The 22,667-nt window shown below is 42.1% G+C and overlaps 1 protein-coding gene across 1 annotated transcript in view; it reads left to right on the plus strand.

Moving 5' to 3' along the window:
* Positions 1–22,667, plus strand: part of LOC122552919 (sorting nexin-9-like) — a 141,123-nt gene that overhangs the window by 28,258 nt on the left and 90,198 nt on the right. Inside the window, exon 2 of the mRNA XM_087991727.1 lies at positions 10,679–10,765. Within this exon, the coding sequence (XP_087847853.1) occupies positions 10,679–10,765 (87 nt within the window). The remainder of the gene's footprint in view (positions 1–10,678; positions 10,766–22,667) is intronic.

Raw genomic sequence — 22,667 nt, forward strand, 5'->3', positions numbered from 1 at the left:
ATGCAGGGTGCAGATACTCCCCGAGTCTGCGTTTGGCCTCAGATTTAGAGGAGACTACATCTGGAGCAACAGGTACAACAGATCAGGTTGGAAAGAGTGGAGGTGAAATTCTGCATCTAGAAGGATCGTTCTGGGTCTTGGACGGAGGTGAGAGGGGAAATGCGGAGGTGTAGGGACAGGTGTTACGCCTCTTGTGGTTGAAGAGAAATCTATATTTTCCAAATATAGATACCTAAAATCTGCACGATGCTTAACCTTTTCCATAACAACTTTGAAACTTAGAGTTCTAATCAGCATTCCCAAAATGCTCACCTACTGACACTTTAACCACTTGACTTCATTCCCTAGGATTAGGTCCAGCACTGCCCCATCTTGAATAGGACTGCCTACATACTTGTACAGAAAAATTTCCTGGATGCATTTCAAAAATTCCACTCCATCTAATCCTTTCACACTACAGCGATATCAGTTAATGTTAGCAAATTTGAAATCTCCTACTACAGGTAGTTCTTCGATAATGCGATGATTGTGTTCTTGTGAAACCCCATGTTACAGAAAAATTGCACTTTATAAACAGCGCTTAAAGTGTTGGTAATGTAATCGCATTACATCCAACACATGTTTTAATAGTATGCGCTTTTGAAACAGCATCCTCCAATTCATCAATCACGTTATAGTGAATTTGCATTAATGAAATGCACTTATAGCAGAATAACCTGTACTATAACCCTATTAAAATCTAAAGGCCTCACCCCTACATCATCCCTTTAGTAGCAGTTCATTTGACCCATCTTGCTATTCTAATAGTAGCACATGGCACTGGAAGTATTCAGGAAGTTAAAAATCAAAACACCAGGTTATAGTCCAACAGGTTTAATTGCAAGCACACTAGCTTTCGGAGCGCCGCTCATTCATCAGGTGGTTGTGGAGGACACAACTGTAAGACATAGCAAATATATATTTGCTATAAATTCTATAACTTGGTGTTGTATGATTTTTAACTTTGTACACCCGAGTCCAACCACGCTGCCACAAACTTGACTGTTACTGCTTTCTACTGAGAGGCCATCCCCCTCAACATCATCCAACATGGCATATCTGTTGAGAGGTGAATGGCCACCGGAGACTCCTTCAATTCCTGTTTTCACCTACTCATCTTCCTTGTGGTCACCCAGTGCTTTTCTGCCTTTGAAGCCCTTACCTGTGGCGTAACCACCTCGCTAAAAAATAATTTCCACTATGCTCCTCAGCATTACGGATGCATTATGGATGTTATTTATCTGGACTTCAAGAAGACCTTTGACAAGGTGCTGCACAGGAGGCAGATAAGGGCCCATGGTGTTAGGTCAAGGTGCTAGCATGGATAAAGCCTGGCTATCTGGCAGAAAGCAGAGAGTGGGGATAAAAGGGTCTTTGTCAACATGGCAGCCGGTGACGAGTGGTGTTCAGCAAGGCTCAGTGTTGGGACCACAACTTCTCACTTTATGAATTAACGATCTAGATGAAGGAACTAAGTTTGCAGACAATACGAAGATAAGTAGAGGGACAGGTAGCATTTGAAGAGGTGGAGAGGCTGGAATTGGATTTGGACAGTTTAGAAGAGTGGAGTATAACGTGAGAAAGTATGAGTCATAAACTTTGGTAGGAACAATGAAGGCATTGACTGTTTCCTGAATTTTCTCCCCATTTTCTCCCCATCCAGGATTCTCTCAAGGTAAATGTGTGGGTTGAGTCATAGTTAAGAAGGCAAATGCAATGATGACATTTATTTTAAGAGTACTTGAATATAAAGCGGCATAGTGGCTCGGTGATTAGCACTGCTGCCTCACAGCGCCAGGGACCCAGATTTCATTCGTTGCCACAGAAGGCTGTGGAGGCCAGGTCATTAAGTATGTTTAAGACTGAGATAGGTAGGTTTTTAATTGTCAAGGAGATCGAGGGTCACTGGGAGAATGGGATTGAGAAACTTATCACATTTGAATGGTGGAGCAGACTTGATGGTTTGAATAGTCTAATTTCTGCTCCTATGTCTTATGGTCTATTGTGAGTCCCACCCAAACCCATTCCCATACACTTATCCCTGACTCATGCACCTAATCTATACATCCCTGAATACTCTGGGCAATTTTAGCATGACCAATTCACCTAACCTGTACATCTTTGGACTGTGGGAGGAAACCAGAGCACCTGGAGGAAACACACACAGACATGGAAAGAGTGTGCAAACTCCACATAGACAATCGCCCAAGGGTGGAATTGAACCCAAGACCCTTGTGCTTTGAGGTAACAGTTCTAACCACTGAGCCACCATTCTGTCATTTATTTCCCTACTGCATTATTCTCACTTCTGCCTGGAATAAACTCTACCTGCCATTTCTCTACCCACATCTCAAGCTCTATATCCTGTATCTTCTGGCAATCCTCCTCCCTAAATTACATATATTACAAGCAACAGGCGTCCCAGCACTGATCCCTGCGGAACAACATTGGTTACAGATCTCCAGTCAGAAAAGCACCTTTTGCGCTATTACTCTCTATCTTCTGTGACCAAGCCATTTTGTCTCCATCTCCGCAGCTCACTGCAAATCCCATAAGACTTCACCTTTTGTATGAGCCTGTCTTGAGGGACCTTGTCAAAGACCTTGCTAAAGTCCACACAGGCAAGATCTACTGCCCTGCCCTCATGAATATCATTGCCACTTCCTCAAACAATTAAACATTTTGAGACAACCTCCCTGCACATTTCTTAAGTCTGTATTTTTCAAAATATAAGAATCTTCTCCAATAATTTCCCACCAGTGGCATAAGGCTTATTGGCCTGTAATTTGTAGAATGTTCAAGGTTGCCCTCTTTAAACAAAGGAACTGTGTAGGTTATTCTCCAGTCTTGGGTTTCTCCTGTGACTAAAGTATGAAATCATGTATCCACAAGGCCCAGAAATTTCCTGAGGACTTGTCTACCTTAATGCCTTTTAAAACACTCACCACTCGTTTTATGTTGACATGCCCCAGAATATCAACATACTCCTCTGGAGACTCACTATCCACCATGTCCTTTTCCTTTTGTGAATACTGAAACAAAGTATTCATTCAGGCCCTCACCAATTTCCTCCAGTTCCATGTTTAAATTCCTCCCATTGTCCTTGAATGGACCTACCCTTTCCCAAGCTATCCTCTTGCTTCTTATATATGCATAAAGCACCTTGGGGATTTTTCAAAACCTGTTTGCCAAAGACATTTCTTGGCCTCTTTTAGCCCTCCTAATTCGTGCTATCTTGTTATATAAGGGCTTGTCTGCCTTCAGTTTCCTAAACTATACATATGTCTCCTTTTTCTTTTTGACTAAGCTCTCAATTTGGAGTCCTGATAAAAGGTTTGTGCCCAAAACGTCAATTCTCCTGCTCTACAGATGCTGCCTGACCTGCTGTGCTATTCCAGCACCATGCTCTCGACTGAGCTCGCAATTTGTCTTGACATCCAAGATTCCTGAATCTTGCTGTTGTTATCCTTCATTTTCAAAGGGATATGCTAATGCTTAACTTAAATCTACTGGCCTTTTAAAAGATTCCTACATGCTCGATGTGGATTTACCCTCGAACAGCTACCGGTTCACATTTTCCAATACCATTATGGTAGTTAGTCTTTCCTCGGTTTAGTACTTTAACCTGAGGGCTACTCTTATCTATACGTTATTTAAAGCTTACAGAATTATGGTAGCTTCCTGAAATACTACCCCACTGAAACTTCAAACCCTTAGCTGAGCTCGTTCTGTAATACCAGGCGACTTCCCTAGTTGAAGTATTTACAAATTTGTTCACAAAACTGTTCTGGACAGTGACAAATTCTCCCTCATCCATGTCGCTGGCAGTAAGTGTATTGTAGTCAATATAGGGGAAACTAAAATCATCTACTGCAACAGATTGTTGTTTTCAGATTTTTCCATAATCTATCAAAATATCTGTTCCTCTATCACCTGATGTCTTTTGGGAGGCTAGAGTATAATCCCATCAAAGTGATTATACTCTTCCTATTCTTGAGCTCTACTCATATAGCCTTGCTTGATGAGCTCTCCAAAATTTTCTCCCTTATCAGTTAAGCAACTCCCCCACCTCTTTTACATCTTTCCCTATTACACTGGAAACATCTAAAGCCCAGATTTAAACTGCCAGTCTTTCCCCCTCGTAAATATTATTCCAAGCTCAAAGTTTGCCTCCCTTACCTGTCATACTTCTCTCAATAAAACAAATACACTTCAGTCCTGCCATGTTCAGTAATCTTTCCCTGTCTGCACTTCATCTTAGTCTTACTGGCCTTAGTGTCAGACTCCTCTTTGGTCATTTTTACTTGATGCTCTTGTTCTCCACCTCCCCCCAACCACCACCGCCATTCAGGTTTAGTGTATGTTACTCTTTTTTTAATAAAGACACTCCTTAAAACCAACTTTTTAATCACAGTAATTAGACTGTGGAGAGAGTAGCTGTAGAGATGATAAATAGTGAAAAGATGGTGGTCATCTTCCTAAATTCTATATATTCTGGAATTATCCCTGTTCATAAGATGGCATACATATCCTCGCTATTTTGAGAGAGAAGACTGGGAAGTACAGACTGAGCAACAAACTGTACACATAAAGATGTCTTGGTTTCTGCCAAACCATCATCTTTGATTCAAAATTACCTTCATATTTTTACTTTTAGGCATCCAAGATTTATTTAAAACAGAAGATTGCAGTTGGAGTTTTTTTTTAAGAGTGTCTGAAACCAAGTATCCCCACCATGTTGCGAAGGTGAACCTTGCTTTCAATGGAAAAATGAAGTTGATATGTGAACTTGAGTTGTGTGTTTGCCGATGTAAGAGCAAGGTTTGACCTTGGTACTGTCACTTCCTACTAGAAGTGAGTTCAAATGTAAAGTACTGTGGGATCAAAAAGCTCAACACTTGGACAGGAAAGGTTAGATATTCTCATAAAGTTTGTGATTGAAATAGATAAGATGACATTTAAATGCAAGTGGGGCATGGTCAAAGTTGATAAATTTAAAATACATAGGGATATTTCTATAGAATAAAGTAATGGAATTTAACAAGGTATATGTGAGATTGCAAAATTTCTACTTGATGACTCCTAATTCAGTATTTGCCTTTAAATTGTTAGACTGGACAGACTGCTCATGTTAAATAGATTTAAATTTTCAAAATGCATTTCAGGAGCAGACTTTAGATTCCTGGGAAAGTATTCATTTGCAGAAACATTCATGACTGAAATGGGACATTTGCACAAATTCAATTGTAGGGCAATGTCAATCTGTCCAGGTACAAGCCAAAAGTGCAAAATGAAAGATGATTCATAATTAAAAAGAGTGAGGATAGAGATACCTCTGGTAATTTATCACAGATGCCAGGAATTGGAGAACAGTAAGAGAAGAAATTTCTCTCCATCTCTGTTCTAAATGACTCATTTGTACACTTGGAGGGCGGCACGGTGGCCCAGTGGTTAGCACTGCTGCCTCACAGCGCCTGTAGACCCGGGTTCAATTCCCGACTCAGGCGACTGACTGTGTGGAGTTTGCACATTCTCCCCGTGTCTGCGTGGGTTTCCTCCGGGTGCTCCGGTTTCCTCCCACAGTCCAAAGATGTGCGGGTCAGGTGAATTGGCCATACTAAATTGCCCGTAGTGTTAGGTTAAAGGGGTAAATGTAGGGGTATGGGTGGGTTGCGCTTCGGCGGGTCGGTGTGGACTTGTTGGGCCGAAGGGCCTGTTTCCACACTGTAAGTAATCTAATCTAATCTAATCTAATCTAAAAAAACTTAGACTGTGACCGCTGATCTGGACTCGCCAGTTATCAGGCACGTCCTTCTTATGTGTATACCATCTAATCCTATTAGAATTCTGTAGGCTTCTATAAGATTACAGCTCTCTCTCCTCCCCCCTCCCCATTCTTCTAAATTCCAAAAAGTATTGTCCTTACTGATCTAGTCCCTCTTCATATGTCAGTCATGTCATCCAGGAATCCATCTGATGAACCTTTGTGTTACAGTCCCTCCATAGCCTAAACATCCTTCAGATAAGAGCAATTCTGCTCCCAATCCTCCAGGTTGTCCTTAGCAAGTCCCTGTGCAATTTTGGCAAGTAATCCCTTATCTTGTATTTGAATCCTCTTACTATGAAGCCCAACATACCATTGGTCGCCTTCACTGATCGCTTGCACCTACATACTAACTTTCAGTGACTGCTGTACAAGGACACCCAGTTCTTAGTAGAAGTGCAATCTGTCGCCATTCAGATAATCTGCTTCAAAGTGTATCAAATTCACATTTAGCTACATTATACTTCATCTGTCATGCATTTGTCCGTTCATTCAATTTGTTTAAATCACAGTGAAGCATCTCTTCATCCTTCTCACAGTTTACCCTCCCTCTCAGTTCTGTATTGTCTACAGACTTGGAGATCTTACATTTAGTTCTCTCAACTAAATCATTAATATATATTCTGAATAATTGAGGTTCAAGCACTGATCTCCTTGCAGTATCCCGCTGCCAGCCATTCTGAAAAAGACACATGTATTCTGACTGTTGTCAATCTATTCTCTGTCAATGTCAGTACGCTACCCCAATCCCATGTGCTTTAGTTTTACATGCTAATCTCTTATGTGGAACATTTTTTTGAAAGCCTTCTGAAAGTCAGTTAAACCAAATCCATTGGCTGTCTTAAGAATTCTACTGGTTACATGTTCAAAATTCCAGTAGATTTCATTGGGTATGATTTCCCTTTCATAAATCCATGTTGACTCTGTCTGATCCTGTCACTGTTTTCGAGGTGGTTTGCTATTCAATCTTTTACAATTGACTATAACATTTTCCCTACTACTGATGTGAAGTTAACTGGTCTATAATTCCCTGTCTGGGCCATATGTCATAAAGACTTGCAGATTGTATCAACAACAATTTCTAGCTGCGTTTGCAAGTGTAATGAATTGGCTCATGCTTGTGGGATGCTGTTCGGAGAGTTGGTGCGAACTTCATGGTTTGAATGGCCTGCTTCCTCACTTTAAGGATTCTATGATATTAATAACAGGACCTTATTCTTTACAGGCCAAAAGAAGATAAATAGACACTGCATGTGTTCCAACTTATCTCCATAGATGACAGCTATTCTCTGGTTCATTGATTATTTAAGCTATTGCCCTGAGAAGAGTCAACTTGTCTGGTTAAAAATTTACACAACTCTGGTGGTTAACTGTCGATTATCATAAATTGCATTCCATTTAATTTGTCTGCCAATTAGAGTACACTGCCAAACACTCAGCATTCTGTCTCATGCAGTACAAATGTTGTTTTCTCTTTACATTGGTATTTCTTGCAACTTTTTTGTGAATGCAAGACAAAAAGCTTCTGCAAAATATCTTTCTTTTAGCAGTACTCCAGATCTTTATTATGAAATAACATTTTCATAAGAGCATGAAATATCAGTTTTTTTGTATGAATGAATTGATGACTATTTGCTTCAAGAAAGAAGGATTAATGTGGAAGGTTGCGGGGTGGGGCGGTTGGTGGGGGTTGGAGTGGAGTGGAGTGCCGGGGGAGAAAGGATGTTGATGGTTCAGATTAAGTGGAATATGAGAATGACAGAACAATGATGTGCCTAACTGCCAGAATGGAAGTACAAGAGCACATAGACAGGGGGCTGGAAGAGTACAGCAAGCCAGGCAGCATCAGGAGGTGGAGAAGACTGATGTTTCGGGAATAACTCATCTTCAGGAATAGGGGTGGGGTCGGAATGGGACTATTTGGCGTTGCCCTTTTGGCACCGATCATTTGGCCCTGCCATTTTGGCTCTAAACTGTTTTGGCGCTCATTACTTTGGTGCTGAGCTATTTTGGCACCAATTCAGAATAAAAAGAAGTCTTGTAGAGCCCGTAAGAAATTAGTTTTATTGCATTGTAAGAAATAAATCTAATTATTTTTTATTCATTATTTTTAACCTATTCATTACAAAAACGAATTTCTACATTTTTGCTACATTTATCAAACACCTATAGATAACCATCGTGTGAAAATTTTGGTTTGTCTCTCTTGCTTAGAATATTTTTAGACATATCTGGTATGGGATCTACAACAAAATAGAAAGAAAATTGTATTACAGCTTTCCAATGTGAAGACAGAAGGGCTTAAGTATCATCAAGGCAGTAGATGACTATTAACAATTGTTAAATGAGAAAATGATTACAAACTGAGATCATTACAGCTTTGACTATCAATTCTTGCTAGTTGAGAAAATTACATCGGGTCGTTGGTCATCCCTTCTTTAACCAAACAAGACTTTTTAAAATTCTGAATTGGTGCCAAGGTAATGAGCACCAAAACAGTTTAGAGCCAAAATGGCGGGGCCAAAAGGGCGGTGCCAAAAAGTACCTGATCCGTGGGGATAGGGGGAGTTGCAGATAGAGAGGGAGGGGAAGAGCTTTGGTTGGGGAGAGGAGTGAAGTGGTGAGGTAGGTATGCCCTGGTAGGTCGATAGGAGGGACAAATCTTGTTGGTAACTGGAAGGACTGGTCGGTCAGAGGGATGGAAGGGAAGAGGCAGGGCTGGAAAAGGATTTGAGGAATGGGTGGGAAGGTTAGTTGAAATTGGAGAACTCAATATTGAGTCCTGCGGGCTGTAAGCTGCCTAGCTGGAAGATGAGGTGGTGTTCCTCTAATTTGCTGTCTGATTCACTGTGACAATAGAGGAGACGGAGGATGGACATGTTGGAGAGAGAGTGGGAGGGGGAATTGAAATAGGCGGTGACTGGGAGGTCAGGTCAGCCCTTGCGGGCCTGGCTGAGATGCTTGCAAAACATGGCCTTAGTTTACGTTTGGTTTCACCAATGTAGAGAAGACCACAAAGGGAGCATTGGATACAGTAAACTAGGTTGGAAGAGAGGCAGATCAACCTCTGTCTCACCTGGAAGGACTGTTTAGGGCTCTGCGTGGAGGTGAGGGAGGTGGTTTGCCAGCAGGAACAGACTGGCCCACTGGGTCGGGGGTGGGGGAGAGAGAGTGACAAAGACTGTAACAAGCAAAGCTAAAAGAAAGGGAAGGAATGGGTTCACAATTTTGAGGGTGTTGAACTCTAATATTAAAGTTTAGAAGGTTGTCAAGTGTAAACTCGGCTGCCAATTGGATATGTTGTTTAATAGGGTTTTTTAGCTGTTGGGATTTACGGCATATTTAGCTGATATCACACTGTTGTTGAAAACTGCGTTCCCATGACAACGGCTTGACAAATCAGAATCTACCTATTTGGTCAGAGAACTGAGTCTGTCGATTAACTGTCCATTAATTCTGTTTAAGAAGTATGTACTTTGAAAAGTTTTATTAATCAATTCTTATTTTTCTTTAGATATAACAAGTAGTTAATCAGGTGATTTAACTGGGTAGATATGAAGTTATGGCATACTGGCACTACATACAAGATTCAGGTTCAAGTCCCTTCTGCTCCAAATGTATATCATGACGTGTCTTATCAGGTTGATTTAAAAGTACCTCTACATAGACATGAAGAGGGAGCAGGTAGAAGAAACTGTAAGATTATATAGCTTGATAGGGTGTTGAAACCATCATTATTTATTTTTCTAATTTTTGTTTGGTTTCGAACTGAACATTTGAGAATTGCAAGTTGAACTTGTTATTTAATAAAAGGGAAGAACAAAAACCAGATGATTGTGAGCTAGCTTGGAAGGAAATGCATATAAATTAATGCTCTGGCACTGAGATCTTATGCTCGAGGATTGGCAACTGGTTGGACGTTGAATTGCTCAATCAAAGGAGGACCAGTGCCGGCCAGCCAACCACTGAGAACATTGAAAAAGAAAACTAAGGGTAAACTGTCCCAGACTGGGTTTGGGGTAGGAGACAATTTTACATTAGAAACTGCCAGACTGGGAAGCTGGCTTTGGTTTTGTTTCTCTCTCTAGTTATCTCTAGATAGTGACTCGTTGAAAGTTCTGAGGAAAGAATTCTTGTCTTAAGAAATAAGTAAAAGTTTCAAGCGATCTATGGAAGCTTTGTCAGTGTGAGGAGTGGTTTCTGATCGAAAAGGATTGGGTATAGATTGTAGATATTAGTTAGATTATCTGTATTCTGCTTAACAATACATTCTCAATATTTATTTAGGTTATAAACTTGATGTTCAAGATTAGTTATTTCTGACGTCTGGTTATAAACGCTTGAGTGATTTTGAGGGTCATTGAATATTTTATTTTCATGGTGTTGCAAATCCAGTGACAGGTGGATTTGGTTTGGTTTACTATCCCTGTGGTATAATGAAGGGTATTATGGTCTGCGGTCAGGTTCCCACCTTTGGGTGAGAAGGCCCAGGTTCATGTCCCACCTGGTCCAGAGGTATGTCATAACCTGTTCAGACACATTGATTTTAAAAACAAAAATGTATAGCATAACTGATAAACTTACACTCAAAAGTGTGCTGTTTTCTGTCTCACTGTCTGCTTGGATCCAAATTGTTATTGCTGTTGCTGTTCTATGTATAACACCAATTTGATCAAGGTACAAATAATCATCTCTGCCTTTATCTATGCCTTGTAGCTGTTTTACATCTCATAAATGATAGGTTATGACTACTTTAAATACTGAATAACTTGGGTAGCATTTAGTTAACTGTTTTCTTCCATTCTCCACGAACAGGCTCGTGTTTTGTACAACTTTACAGCTGAACCTGGGAATGCTGAGCTGACTGTCAAAGAAGGCGAAATCATCACTATTACCAATCAGGTAATTGCTCACTTTTGTTACTTGTTTTTTAAATTATATCCTTGCTTTTTTTATTTATGTTGGTCTTAGCTACAAAGAACAACACCAGTTTTTGTTATTGAAACATTCTGGACAAAAGTTTTCTCAGATTTTGTAAAAATAAATTCTCCTACAGTTGTACCATCCAACTTGTTTATCTCTCTCCTACAGACTAGAAAGAATAATGTTCAGGTCAGTCAGTATAAAAGGAACAAGGTGATGAAGATTTAAGAAGTAGTAGTGAGAATTCTGATGTTTTGTAACCAAGTCAGTGGATTGTTAATACCAGTGCAAAGAATGGTTAGAATTTCAATCAAGTATAATGAATTGGCAATCCTTTTGCATTTATAAAAGACCAAAAAATACTATTACTTGATACTTGGACTGCTGGACAAGCACATAGATGGCAGTAAGTTGAGAGGTGTGTAGGTAAGGTTGATCTTAGATTAAGATAACTGTTCAGCAAAACATCATGGACCAAAGGGCCTGTACTATGCTGTACTGTTCTATGTTCTATTTGGGAACAGTGTCCCAATGAGTCATTCAATTACATGATGGTTAATCTGTAGTTTGTTTTTAAATCAACTTATGACATTCTGTGACATAACTCCAATGCAAGTGGGACTTGAACCTTGGTCTTCTGGCTCAGAGGGAAGGACATTACCATTACACCACAAGACCCCAAACCTTTTAATTTCAGTGCAGTGGAATTTGAAACCCTAAGCCTTATATTGAGTCCAGTGACTTTGCCACTGTCACCACATGCCTAATCTATTTCTCATTTCTATCTACTGGACTTGCTTTCCTACTTCTTGATATATAATTACCTAACAATAATACCAGAATATCCTGGAAGTACTCAACACGTCAGCGAGCATTGTGGAAAGAGATAAACCGGGTTAAACTTCAAGTGATTTGGAGGGGATATATGCTTCAGAATGCAGAAATTAGAGGGTGGAAGGTGATGTTTTTGTTAATGACCTGCTGAATGGGTGGAAATAGCAGAGCGTTATGTTCTGAATAAAATTGCAAAGATAACAGAACCATCCTGGATTTATGTAGCATGACTGTAGTGCTGGGCCACAATGGAAAAGTTGGGGAAGGGAAGGTTGGCACTCAGTAAGAGGAGCAAACTTTATCCCTACAACTAAACTAGACTTTTAAGTACTTGGAACAGTCTGGCCTTGTATAAGCCACTTGATGGACCTCAACTGGAGTGTTGTGTTCAGTGCTGGATGCCTCATTATAGGAAAGATGTGAATGCATTGGAAAGGCTGCAGTAGTGTTTTACGAGAATTGTTCTAGGGATAAAAAACTTCAGCTATGAGGATAGATTGAAGAAGTTGGGATCCTTCTCCTTAGAGACAAGAAGGCTAAGAAGAGATCTGAGAGAGGTTTTCAAAATCATGAGTGGACTTAGTTAAAAATCACACAACACCAGGTTATAGTCCAACAGGTTTAATTGGAAGCACACTAGCTTTCGGAGCGACGCTCCTTCATCAGGTGATCAGAACAATCACCTGATGAAGGAGCGTCGCTCCGAAAGCTAGTGTGCTTATTAAACCTGCTGGACTATAACCTGGTGTTGTGTGATTTTTAACTTTGTACACCCCAGTCCCATACCGGCATATCCAAATCATGAGTGGACTTGACAGAGTGGAGAGAAAGAGACTATTCCTGCTTAGCAAAGGATGAAGAACCAGAGATTTAGAGGTTTGCAAAAGGAACAAATGTGACACAAGAAAAGAACATTTTAATAGTGAGTGTTTAGGTGAGGAATGTACTGTCTCAAGTGTGATGGAGGCAGGTTCAATTGAGGCATTCAAAGGGTGTTGGGATGATCATTTAGAGAGAAATAATGTGCAGAGGTATGGGAGAAAATGCTGGAAGTTGGCAGTAGGTAGTGATCATTTGAAGAACGGGTGCAGACATGGGCCGATTGGTCTCATTGTGCAAATTTAATGGAAATAAAGCTAAACTTATCATATTAATATTTTGGTAAAGCTAAGCTTATTTAGCATTACGATTGTGTACTATTTAATGTTATGAGTGCAGTTTAATGTTTTGAAAGGACTGAGTTTGGGCTAATTTCAACTATGTTTGCATATGATCTCCAGAAGACTTTAACAGCAAGTTGGTAGAGTGCAAGATTTTGATTTAGTATACCTGGGCTGTTGATTTGGATAAAAAAGGTAAATTTCTGCTCATGCCAAACTCAGCAATTTCTCTCTCTCTCTCTCCTGCCTTCCTTATCTGCACGTGCCCTTGCCATCTTCCACACTCTTGCGCATGACAAGAAAGGCACAAGCTAAATTGAATTTGGAGGTGGCAACAATGTAGTTAGGAGTAATGTTGTAAGTGTAAGTATTATTGGTATTTGATCTCTTCTGAGATTCGGGTCAGAGAAGCAATTGAATTCTTAAGTTAATGAAAGGCTAAGCTATTTAGCAGAAGAGGAACAAAACTGTTTTAAGGATTTTCTTTTTATATGACTGACTCTCTAGCTTCTACTTGCTGCTACTCCAAATTAGGCTTGTGCAAACTGGGAACTCAGCAATATGGACAGAATCTGTATCATCACGGAGTCATGTACTGTAGCTTAGATTTGTGAAACATCATTTTTCAGCAGTGGAGGCAGTTGTCTTATCGGGAACTGAACTGATGATATGTCAAAGTTTTATGTAAGTATGTTCTGTAAAACACTGCTGGATCAAGATGCTGAGATCTAATAGTCATTTAGTTTGTGAAGGGAAATTTGCAGATCGATATAGAAATGCTGAGGCAAATTGTTCCTGTTTTCCATAAGCACAGACAAAAGATCACTTTTGGGATTTTACTCCTCTACCTATTTTTCTAAGCAATCTGTTCAGAAATATTATTACATACCTCTGAAGCAGGTGAGACTTGAACCCGGACCTCTTGACCTGTGAGTAGGGACATTACCTCTGTGCCGCAAGAGTCTCTAAATAAGCAGCACGTATCTTTGAATTTAAATTAATGTATTTTTCCTAATTGACCTGTTCAAAATGTAACTACACACCGCTGGAGCAAGTGGGACTTGAACCTGGGTCTCTCAGTAAGGGTTAGGGACATGCCACTGCCCCACAAGAGCCCAAAATGAGAATTAGAACATAGAACATAGAAGAATACAGCGCAGTACAGGCCCTTCGGCCCTCGATGTTGCGCCGATCCAAGCCCACCTAACTTACACTAGCCCACTTCCTGATGAAGGGCTTTTGCCCGAAACGTCGATTTTGCCTGTCCTCGGATGCTGCCTGAACTGCTGTGCTCTTCCAGCACCACTGATCCACTATCCTCCATATGCCTATCCAATGCCCGCTTAAATGCCCATAATGAGGGAGAGACCACCACTGCTACTGGCAGGGCATTCCATGAACTCACGACTCGCTGAGTAAAGAACCTACCCCTAACATCTGTCCTATACTTACCACCCCTTAATTTAAAGCTATGCCCCCTTGTAATAGCTGACTCCATACGTGGAAAAAGATTCTCACTGTCAACCCTATCTAGACCCCTAATCATCTTGTACACCTCTATCAAGTCACCCCTAAACCTTCTTTTCTCCAATGAAAACAACCCCAAGTGCCTCAGCCTTTCCTCATATGATCTTCCTACCTTACCAGGCAACATCCTGGTAAACCTCCTCTGCACCCGTTCCAGTGCCTCCACATCCTTCCTATAGTATGGCGACCAAAACTGCACACAATACTCCAGATGTGGCCGCACCAGAGTCTTATACAACTGCAACATGACCTCAGGACTCCGGAACTCAATTCCTCTACCAATAAAAGCCAGTACGCCATATGCCTTCTTCACCGCACTATTTACCTGGGTGGCAACTTTCAGAGATCTGTGTACATGGACACCAAGATCCCTCTGCTCATCCACACTACCAAGTATCCGACCATTAGCTCAGTACCCCATCTTTTTGTTACTCTTGCCAAAGTGAATCACCTCACACTTAGCTACATTGAACTCCATTTGCCACCTTTCTGCCCAGCTCTGCAGCTTATCTATATCCCGCTGTAACCTGCCACATCCTTCCTCACTGTCTACAACTCCTCCGACTTTCGTATCATCCGCAAACTTGCTCACCCAACCTTCTAACCCCTCCTCCAGGTCATTTATGAAAATGACAAACAGCAATGGTCCCAAAACAGATCCTTGCGGAACACCGCTAGTGACGGCACTCCAAGATGAACCTTTGCCATCAACTATTACCCTCTGTCTTCTTCCAGCCAGCCAATTCCTAATCCAAACCTCCAACTCACCCTCAATGCCATACCTCCGTATTTTTTGCAGTAGTCTACCATGGGGAACCTTATCAAACGCCTTACTAAAATCCATATACACCACATCTACCGCTTTCCCCTCGTCCACCTCCTTAGTCACCTTCTCAAAGAATTCAATAAGGTTTTTGAGACACAACCTTCCCTTCACAAACCATGCTGACTATCCTTGATCACATTATTCCTATCCAGATGTTCATAAATCCTATCCCTTACAATTCTCTCTAAGATTTTGCCCACAACAGAAGTGAGACTTCTGTTACTAGGGTTATCCCTACTCCCCTTCTTGAACAAGGGAACCACATTTGCTAGCCTCCAATCTTCTGGCACTACTCCTGTAGACAACGAGGACATAAAAATCAAGGCCAATGGCTCTGCAATCTCCTCCCTTGCTTCTCAGAGAATCCTAGGATAAATGCCATCAGGCCCAGGGGACTTATCTATTTTCACCCTTTCCAGAATTTCCAACACCTCTTCTCTACATACCTCAAAGCCATCCATTCTACTTAATTGTGACTCAGTATTCACATCGACAACAATGTCCTGTTCCTGAGTGAATACTGACGAAAACTGCATATTATTTGAATCAACGTGTTCAGATATGATACTGTGCACATAGTCACAGAGTTATAGAGATGTAAGACATGGAAACAGATCCTTTGGTCCAACTTGTCCATGCTGACCAGATATCCTAAATTAATCTAGTCTCATTTGCAAGCACCTGGCCCATATCCCTCTAAACCCTTCCTATTCATTAACCCATCCAGGTGCCTTTTTAAGTATTGTAGTTTTATCAGCCTCCTCCACCACCTCTGGCAGCTCATTCCATTCATGCACCACACTCTGCATCAACTAGTTGCCTCTTGAGTCCCTTTCAAAACTTTCCCCTCTCAACTTAAACCTATGCCCTCTAGTTCTGGACACCCTCATCCCATGCAAAAGATCCTTATAAGCCTCTATAAGGTTACCCCTCAGCCTACAACGCTCCAGGGAAAGCAGCTCAAACCTGTTCAGCCTCCCTATAGCTCAAACCCTCCAACCCTGGCAACATCCTTGTAAATCTTTGTGAAACCTGAAAGGGTTCAGAAATTTCTTTCCAATAGGAAGAAAACCAGAATTACATGCAATAAGTAGCCAAACCAATGTCCTGTATAACTGCAACACGACCTCCCAACTCCTACACTCAGTGCTCTGTCCAATAAAGGAAAGCATACTAAATGCTGCCTTCACTATCCTCTATGTCTGCGACTCCACTTTCAAGGGACTATGAACCTGCACTCCAACGTCTTTTTGTTCAGTAACACTCCCAAGGACTGTTAGAATTAAGTGGATAAGTCCTGCTCTGATTTGATTTTCTAAAATGCAGCACGTGGGATTTATCTAGATTAAAATCCATCTGCCACTCCTCAGTCCATTGTCCCATCTAATCATGAACTAATCTTCGCTGTTCACTACACCTCCAATTTTGATGTTGTCTGCAAGCTTACTATACTTCCTATGTTCCCATCCAAATCATTTATATAAATGATGAATAGCAGTGGACCCAGCACTGATCCTTGTGGCACACTATTGGTCACAGGCCTCCTGTCTGAAATGCAGCCCTGCACCACCACCCTCTGTCTTCTACCTTTTGAGTCAGTTCTGTATCCAAATGGTTAGTTCTCTCTGTATTGCATGTGATCTAACTTTGCTAACCAGTTTACCATGAGGAACCTTATTGAACGTCTTACTGAAATCCATATAGATCACGTCTACCACTCTGTCCTCGTTACTACTTGAAAAAAGGCAATCAAATTAGCGAGACATGATTTCCCATGTACAAAGTCATAGAGTCATAGAGATGTACAGCATGGAAACAGACCCTTCGGTCCAACCTATCCATGCCAACCAGATATCCCATCCCAATCTAGTCCCATCTGCCAGCACCCGGCCCATATTCCTTCAAACGCTTCCTCTTCATATACCCATCCAAATGCCTCTTAAATGTTGCAATTGTACCAGCCTCCACCACATCCGCTGGCAGCTCGTGCCATCGATGTACCACCCTCTGCGTGAAAATGTTGCCCCTTAGGTCTCTTTTTATATCTTTGTCCTCTCACCCTAAACCTATGCCCTCTAGTTCTGGACTCCCTGACCCCAGGGAAAAGACTTTGGCTATTTATCCTATCTATGCCCTCATAATTTTGTAAACCTCTATAAGGTCACCCCTCAGCCTCCGACGCTCCAGGGAAAACAGCCCCAGCCTGTTCATCCTCTCCCTGTAGCTCAAATCCTCCAACCCTGGCAACATCCTTGTAAATCTTTTCTGAACCCTTTCAAGTTTCTCAACATCTTTCCGATAGGAAGGAGACCAGAATTGCACATAATATTCCAACAGTGGCCTAACCAAGTCCTCCCAACTCCTGTGCTCAATACTCTAACCGATAAAGGAAAGCATACCAAACTCCGCCTTCACTTACCTATCTACCTGTGACTCTTTTCAATGAGCTATGAACTTGCACTCCAAGGTCTCTTTGTTCAGCAACACTGCCTAGGACCTTACCATTAAGTGTATAAGTCCTGCTAAGAAATGCTTTCCCAAAATGCAGCACCTTGCATTTATCTGAATTAAACTCCATCTGCCACGTCTCAGCCCATTGGCACATCTGGTCCTGATCCTGTTGTAATCGGAGGTAACCCTCTTTGCTGTCCACTACACCTCCCAATTTTGGTGTAATCTGCAAACTTACTAACTGTACCTCTTATGCTCGCATCCAAATCATTCATATAAATGACAAAAGGTAGAGGGCCTAGCACCGATCCTTGTGGCACTCCACTGGTCACAGGCCTCCAGTCTGAAAAACAACCATCCACCACCACCCTCTGTCTTCTACCTTTGAGCCAGTTCTGTATCTAAATGGCTAGTTCTCCTTGTATTCCAAGAGATCTAACCTTGCTAATCAGTCTCCCATGGGGAACATTGTCAAACGCTTTACTGAAGTCCATATAGATCACATCTACTGCTCTGCCCTCATCAATCATCTTTGTTACTTCTTCAAAGTCATGTTAATTATCCCTAATCAGTCCTTGCCTTTCCAAGTACATAGTGGGAATCCTGGGACAGGATTTACAAGAACCTTCCCACCACGGATGTCAGACTCACCGGTCTGTAGTTCCCTGGCTTTTCCTTATTACCTTTCTTAAATAGTGGCACCATATTAGCCAACCTCCAGTCTTCAGGCATCTGAGCTATGATCATTAATCGAAATATCTCTGCAAGGGCCCCAGCAATCACTTCCCTAGCTTCCCACAGAGTTTTAGGGTATACCTAAATAGGTCTAGGGAATTTGTCGACCTTTGTATTTTAAAACAACCAGCACCACTATTGCTATAGTGTGGCAAAAGTGAGGACTGCAGATGCTAGAAACCAAAGTTTAGATTAGAGTGGTGCTGGTAAAGCACAGCAGGTCAGGCAGCATCCGAGGAGCAGGAAAATCGTTGTTTTGGGCAAAATCCCTTCATCAGGAATAGTCTATTTTCCCCACATTCTATATCTTCTACGTCCTCCTTCACAGTAAACAATTGATGCGAAATACTTGTTTAGTACCTCCCCCTTGCAAATCTTTGAGGGGTCCTATTCTTTCCTTAGTTACCCTTAGTTGAAAAGTGTGTTGCTGCAGGTCAGGCAGTATCCAAGGAGCAGGATAATCGACATTTCGGGCATAAGCCCTTCTTCAGGAATGAGGAAGGTGTGCCAAGCAGGCTAAGATAAAAGGTAGGGAGGAGAGAATTGGAGGGGTGTTGGGAATTTGATAGGTGGAAGGAGGTTAAGGTGAGGGTGATAGGCCAGAGAGGGGGTGGGAGCGGAGAGGTCGGGAAGAAGATTGCAGGTCAACAAGATTAGATTAGATTACTTACAGTGTGGAAACAGGCCCTTCGGCCCAACAAGTCCACACCACCCGCCGAAGCGCAACCCACCCTTACCCCTACAGAAGGCGGTGCTGAGTCTGTGGGTTGGGGCTGAGATAAGGTGGGGGGAGGGGAAATGAGGAAGCTGGAGAAATCTGCATCCCTCCCTTGTGATTGGAGGGTTCCTAGGCGGAAGATGAGGTGCTCTTCCTCCAGGTGTCGTGTTGCCGTGGTCTGGCGATGGAGGAGGCCAAGGACCTGCATGTCCTTGGCGGAATGGGAGGGGGAGTTAGTGTTCAGCCATAGGGCAGTTGGGTTCGTTGGTGCGGGTGTCCCAGAGGTGTTCTCTGAAACATTCCGCAAGTAGGCGGTCTGCCTCCCTAATGTAGAGGAGGCCACAGCGGATGCAGTAAATGATTTGTGTGGAGGTGCAGGTGAATTAGTGAGGGATATGGAAGGATCCCTTGGGGCCTTGGAGGGGAGTGAGGGGGTAGGGTGGGCGCAAGTTTTGCATTTCTTGCGATTGCAGGGGAAGGTGCCGGGAGTGGAGGTTGGGTTGGTGGGGGGTGTGGACCTGAAGAGGGAGTTGCGGAGGGAGTGGTCTTTCCGGAATGCTGATAGGGGAGGGAAATATTTCCCTGGTGGTGGGGTCTGTTTGGAGGTGACGGACATGACGAAGGATGATACGATGTATCTGGAGGTTGGTGGGGTTCTGTCCTGGTGGCGATTGGAGGGCGGGGTTCAAGGGCGGAGGTGTCTGTAGTACAATTCCAATTTCTTATTCTCAGTTCCACCCAGTAAGTGAGACATATTCCCAGGAATATTGTTCCTAAGTACAGTTGTCATGTTATCTCTTATCAAAAATATTAGATTAGGTTAGGTTAGATTCCCTACAGTATGGAAACAGGCTCTTTGGCCCAACATGTCCACACTGACCCTCCGAAGATTAGCCCACCCAGAACCATTCCCCTACCCTATACTTACTCCTGACTAATGCACTGAACGCTGGGCAATTTAGCATGGCCAATTCACCTGCTCTGCACATCTTTGGTTTGTAGGAGGAGACCAGAGCACCCAAAGGAAACCCATGCAGACGCTGTGCGAATGTGCAAACTCCACAGAGACAGACAGTCACCCAAGGCGTGAATCAAACCCGGGTTCTTGGTGCTGTGAGGCAGCAGTGCTAACCACTGTACCGCCCCTCTTACTTCCCCACCGCCTTTCTATCCTTCCCATAGCATTTCTATCCTAGAACATGAAGCTACCAGTCCTGTCCATCTCTGAACCACATCTGATATCCCACTCCCAAGTTCTTAACCATGCCCTGATTTCATCTGTCTTCCCTGTTAGGCCTCTTGCAATAAAGTTAAACTGCATTTATCAGTACGACCTCATTCTCTGCTTTGTTCCTGCCTGTTTGTTTGACTTGCTGCTTTTCCCCAACTGTACCCCCCTCAGATCCATCTCTTTCCTCACTATCTCCTTGGGTCCCACTCCCTACACCTTACTGGTTTAAATCCTCCAAGCAGCTCTAGCAAATCTCTCCACAATTAGTTCCCGTCCCATTCAGGTGTAATCTATCCTCCTTGTACAGGTCAGTTCTATCTCAGAAGACATTCCAATGATCCAAAAATGTGAACTCTTCTCTCCTGCACCAGCTCCTCAGCCCCCCCATTCATCTGTACTACCCTCCTATTCCTACCCTCACTATCTTGTAACACCGGGAGTAATCCAGATATTACTACCTTGAGGACCTCCTTTTTAAATTCCTGCTGTTGTGGCCTAGGCCAGACCACTCAAAACATTAAGCAGGCAGCCGAGACCATAACTCTGCAGTTTGTTTCGGTAAACGTACAGTGGAAATTACCCACAGTGAGTTAGTTAGATTGACTACCAGGTTTTAAAACAGACAAAAATTTATTCACAAAATTACAATGAAATACAAAGAACAGAATATAAAATACCCACAGAACTCAGACTATCCCCAACTCTACCTAATTATGCTGTTCTGAATATACACAGTCCCAATAAACAAACTCCTTAAGCACAGTAAAAATGAAACCAAGGTTTACAGGTTGATGTTAGGAGGGAGTTTAGCGGCCTGTTTCTACATAACTCATTGCTGAACTCCCTAACTGGTTCTGGACTGAACTGCTCAGCTAGAGAGCTGGCCACGCCCCCTTGGCTTATACAGGATACTTCAAAAAAGTAAAAGCTTTGGCCTAAAGACTCATCTGTTTATGTTTAAACAAAATGGCCTTCCATCTCTGTACCAAACCCAGACATTTTGGAGCTGTCCTGTTTACAACCCCTCTGAAAAAAATCAAGGACACAGTATTCTTGAAAAAAGGAACAACTATTAGGAAAAAAAGGACTAGCTTTGTGATACTGCCTAACTTCCTATATTCTCCCTTCAGAATCTAATCTACCCTTTCTCTGTTGTTAGTTCCAATGTGAATAGTAACTTCCTGCTGGTTCCTCTCCCCTTTGAGAATATTCTGCACTCTGAGATATTCTTGATTCTGTAGCAGGGAGGCAACACAGTTCTGATTTCTTGATGTCGGCTGCAGAACTATCTCTGTGCCTCTGACTAGAGAGTCCCGTATCACAATCGATCACTTGGAACCTGATGTACCCCTTGTTATATTATAGCCAGTCTTGGTACCAGAAACTTTGCTGTTCATGCTACGATCCCCTGACAGTCCATCACTCCCTACATTTTCCAAAACAGCATACTTGCTTGAGGTGAGAATAGCTATTGGAGACAGCTGCACTACTTGCCTCCTTCTCCTACCTTTTCTGGTGGTGACCCATCTACCTGACTGTATCTGCAGTTTTCTCCTTTTGTATAACTGCCATCTGTCACACTCCCTAGCTCTTGTAAATTCCTCATTGCCTCTAACTGCCACTCCAATCTATTCATGCAATCTGATAGAATTTGCAACCAAAGACACTTACTGCAGACATAATCATCCGCAACATGGAAACTCTTCCCTAATCCCCCACATCCAACAGGAAGAGGACATCACTCTACTAAAGGCCATCTTTGCACCTTATCAGTTTACAGACTCAGAAAATAGCACAGTTTTACTGCACTAAAAAACACTGCTCCAGGCTAACTTTGTACCTATGTTTTATATTTTTAAAACTTAATTGAGACAGATTTCAAAAAAGAACCCACTCTACTCACTATTGTACATTTACAAAAATAAAGAACAGCAAGGTCACACCTAAACTATGTACTGAGCTATTCCTGTGCTGTAAGCTGTCCCACACAAGTTCCTCCAAGGTCAGCTGTGAATTTTGCAGTTTGTTTAACTTTTCTTGAATGCACTCCGCTGTCCAGAGATACTTGAACATAAATAGCAAAGGCAGTAGCTGTGCAGATTCATTGCTGTGTGATAGCAGTGCAGGTTTCTTTCTCATTTGATTCACTGACCATGTAGTCCCTGCCTTTGTGTCTCTTCCTCATTTTAAAATTGCTGTTGTTTTGATTTTATTTCCCCAAAGTTACAAAACAATGCAACAACTTAAAACAGTAATTACGGTTCTGGGAATATTCTTGAATTTATTGTCACATGTACGGAGGCACAGTGAAAAGCTTTGTTTTGCGAGCAATACAGGCAGATCACATAGTTAAGTAGAATAGATAAGTAAATAATAGATAAACAGCAAACGCAAAAACA

This window comes from Chiloscyllium plagiosum, unplaced genomic scaffold, assembly GCF_037043375.1.
Source record: "Chiloscyllium plagiosum isolate Xiang-an unplaced genomic scaffold, Cpla_swu_hap1 HiC_scaffold_10, whole genome shotgun sequence".
NCBI lineage: Eukaryota > Metazoa > Chordata > Chondrichthyes > Orectolobiformes > Hemiscylliidae > Chiloscyllium > Chiloscyllium plagiosum.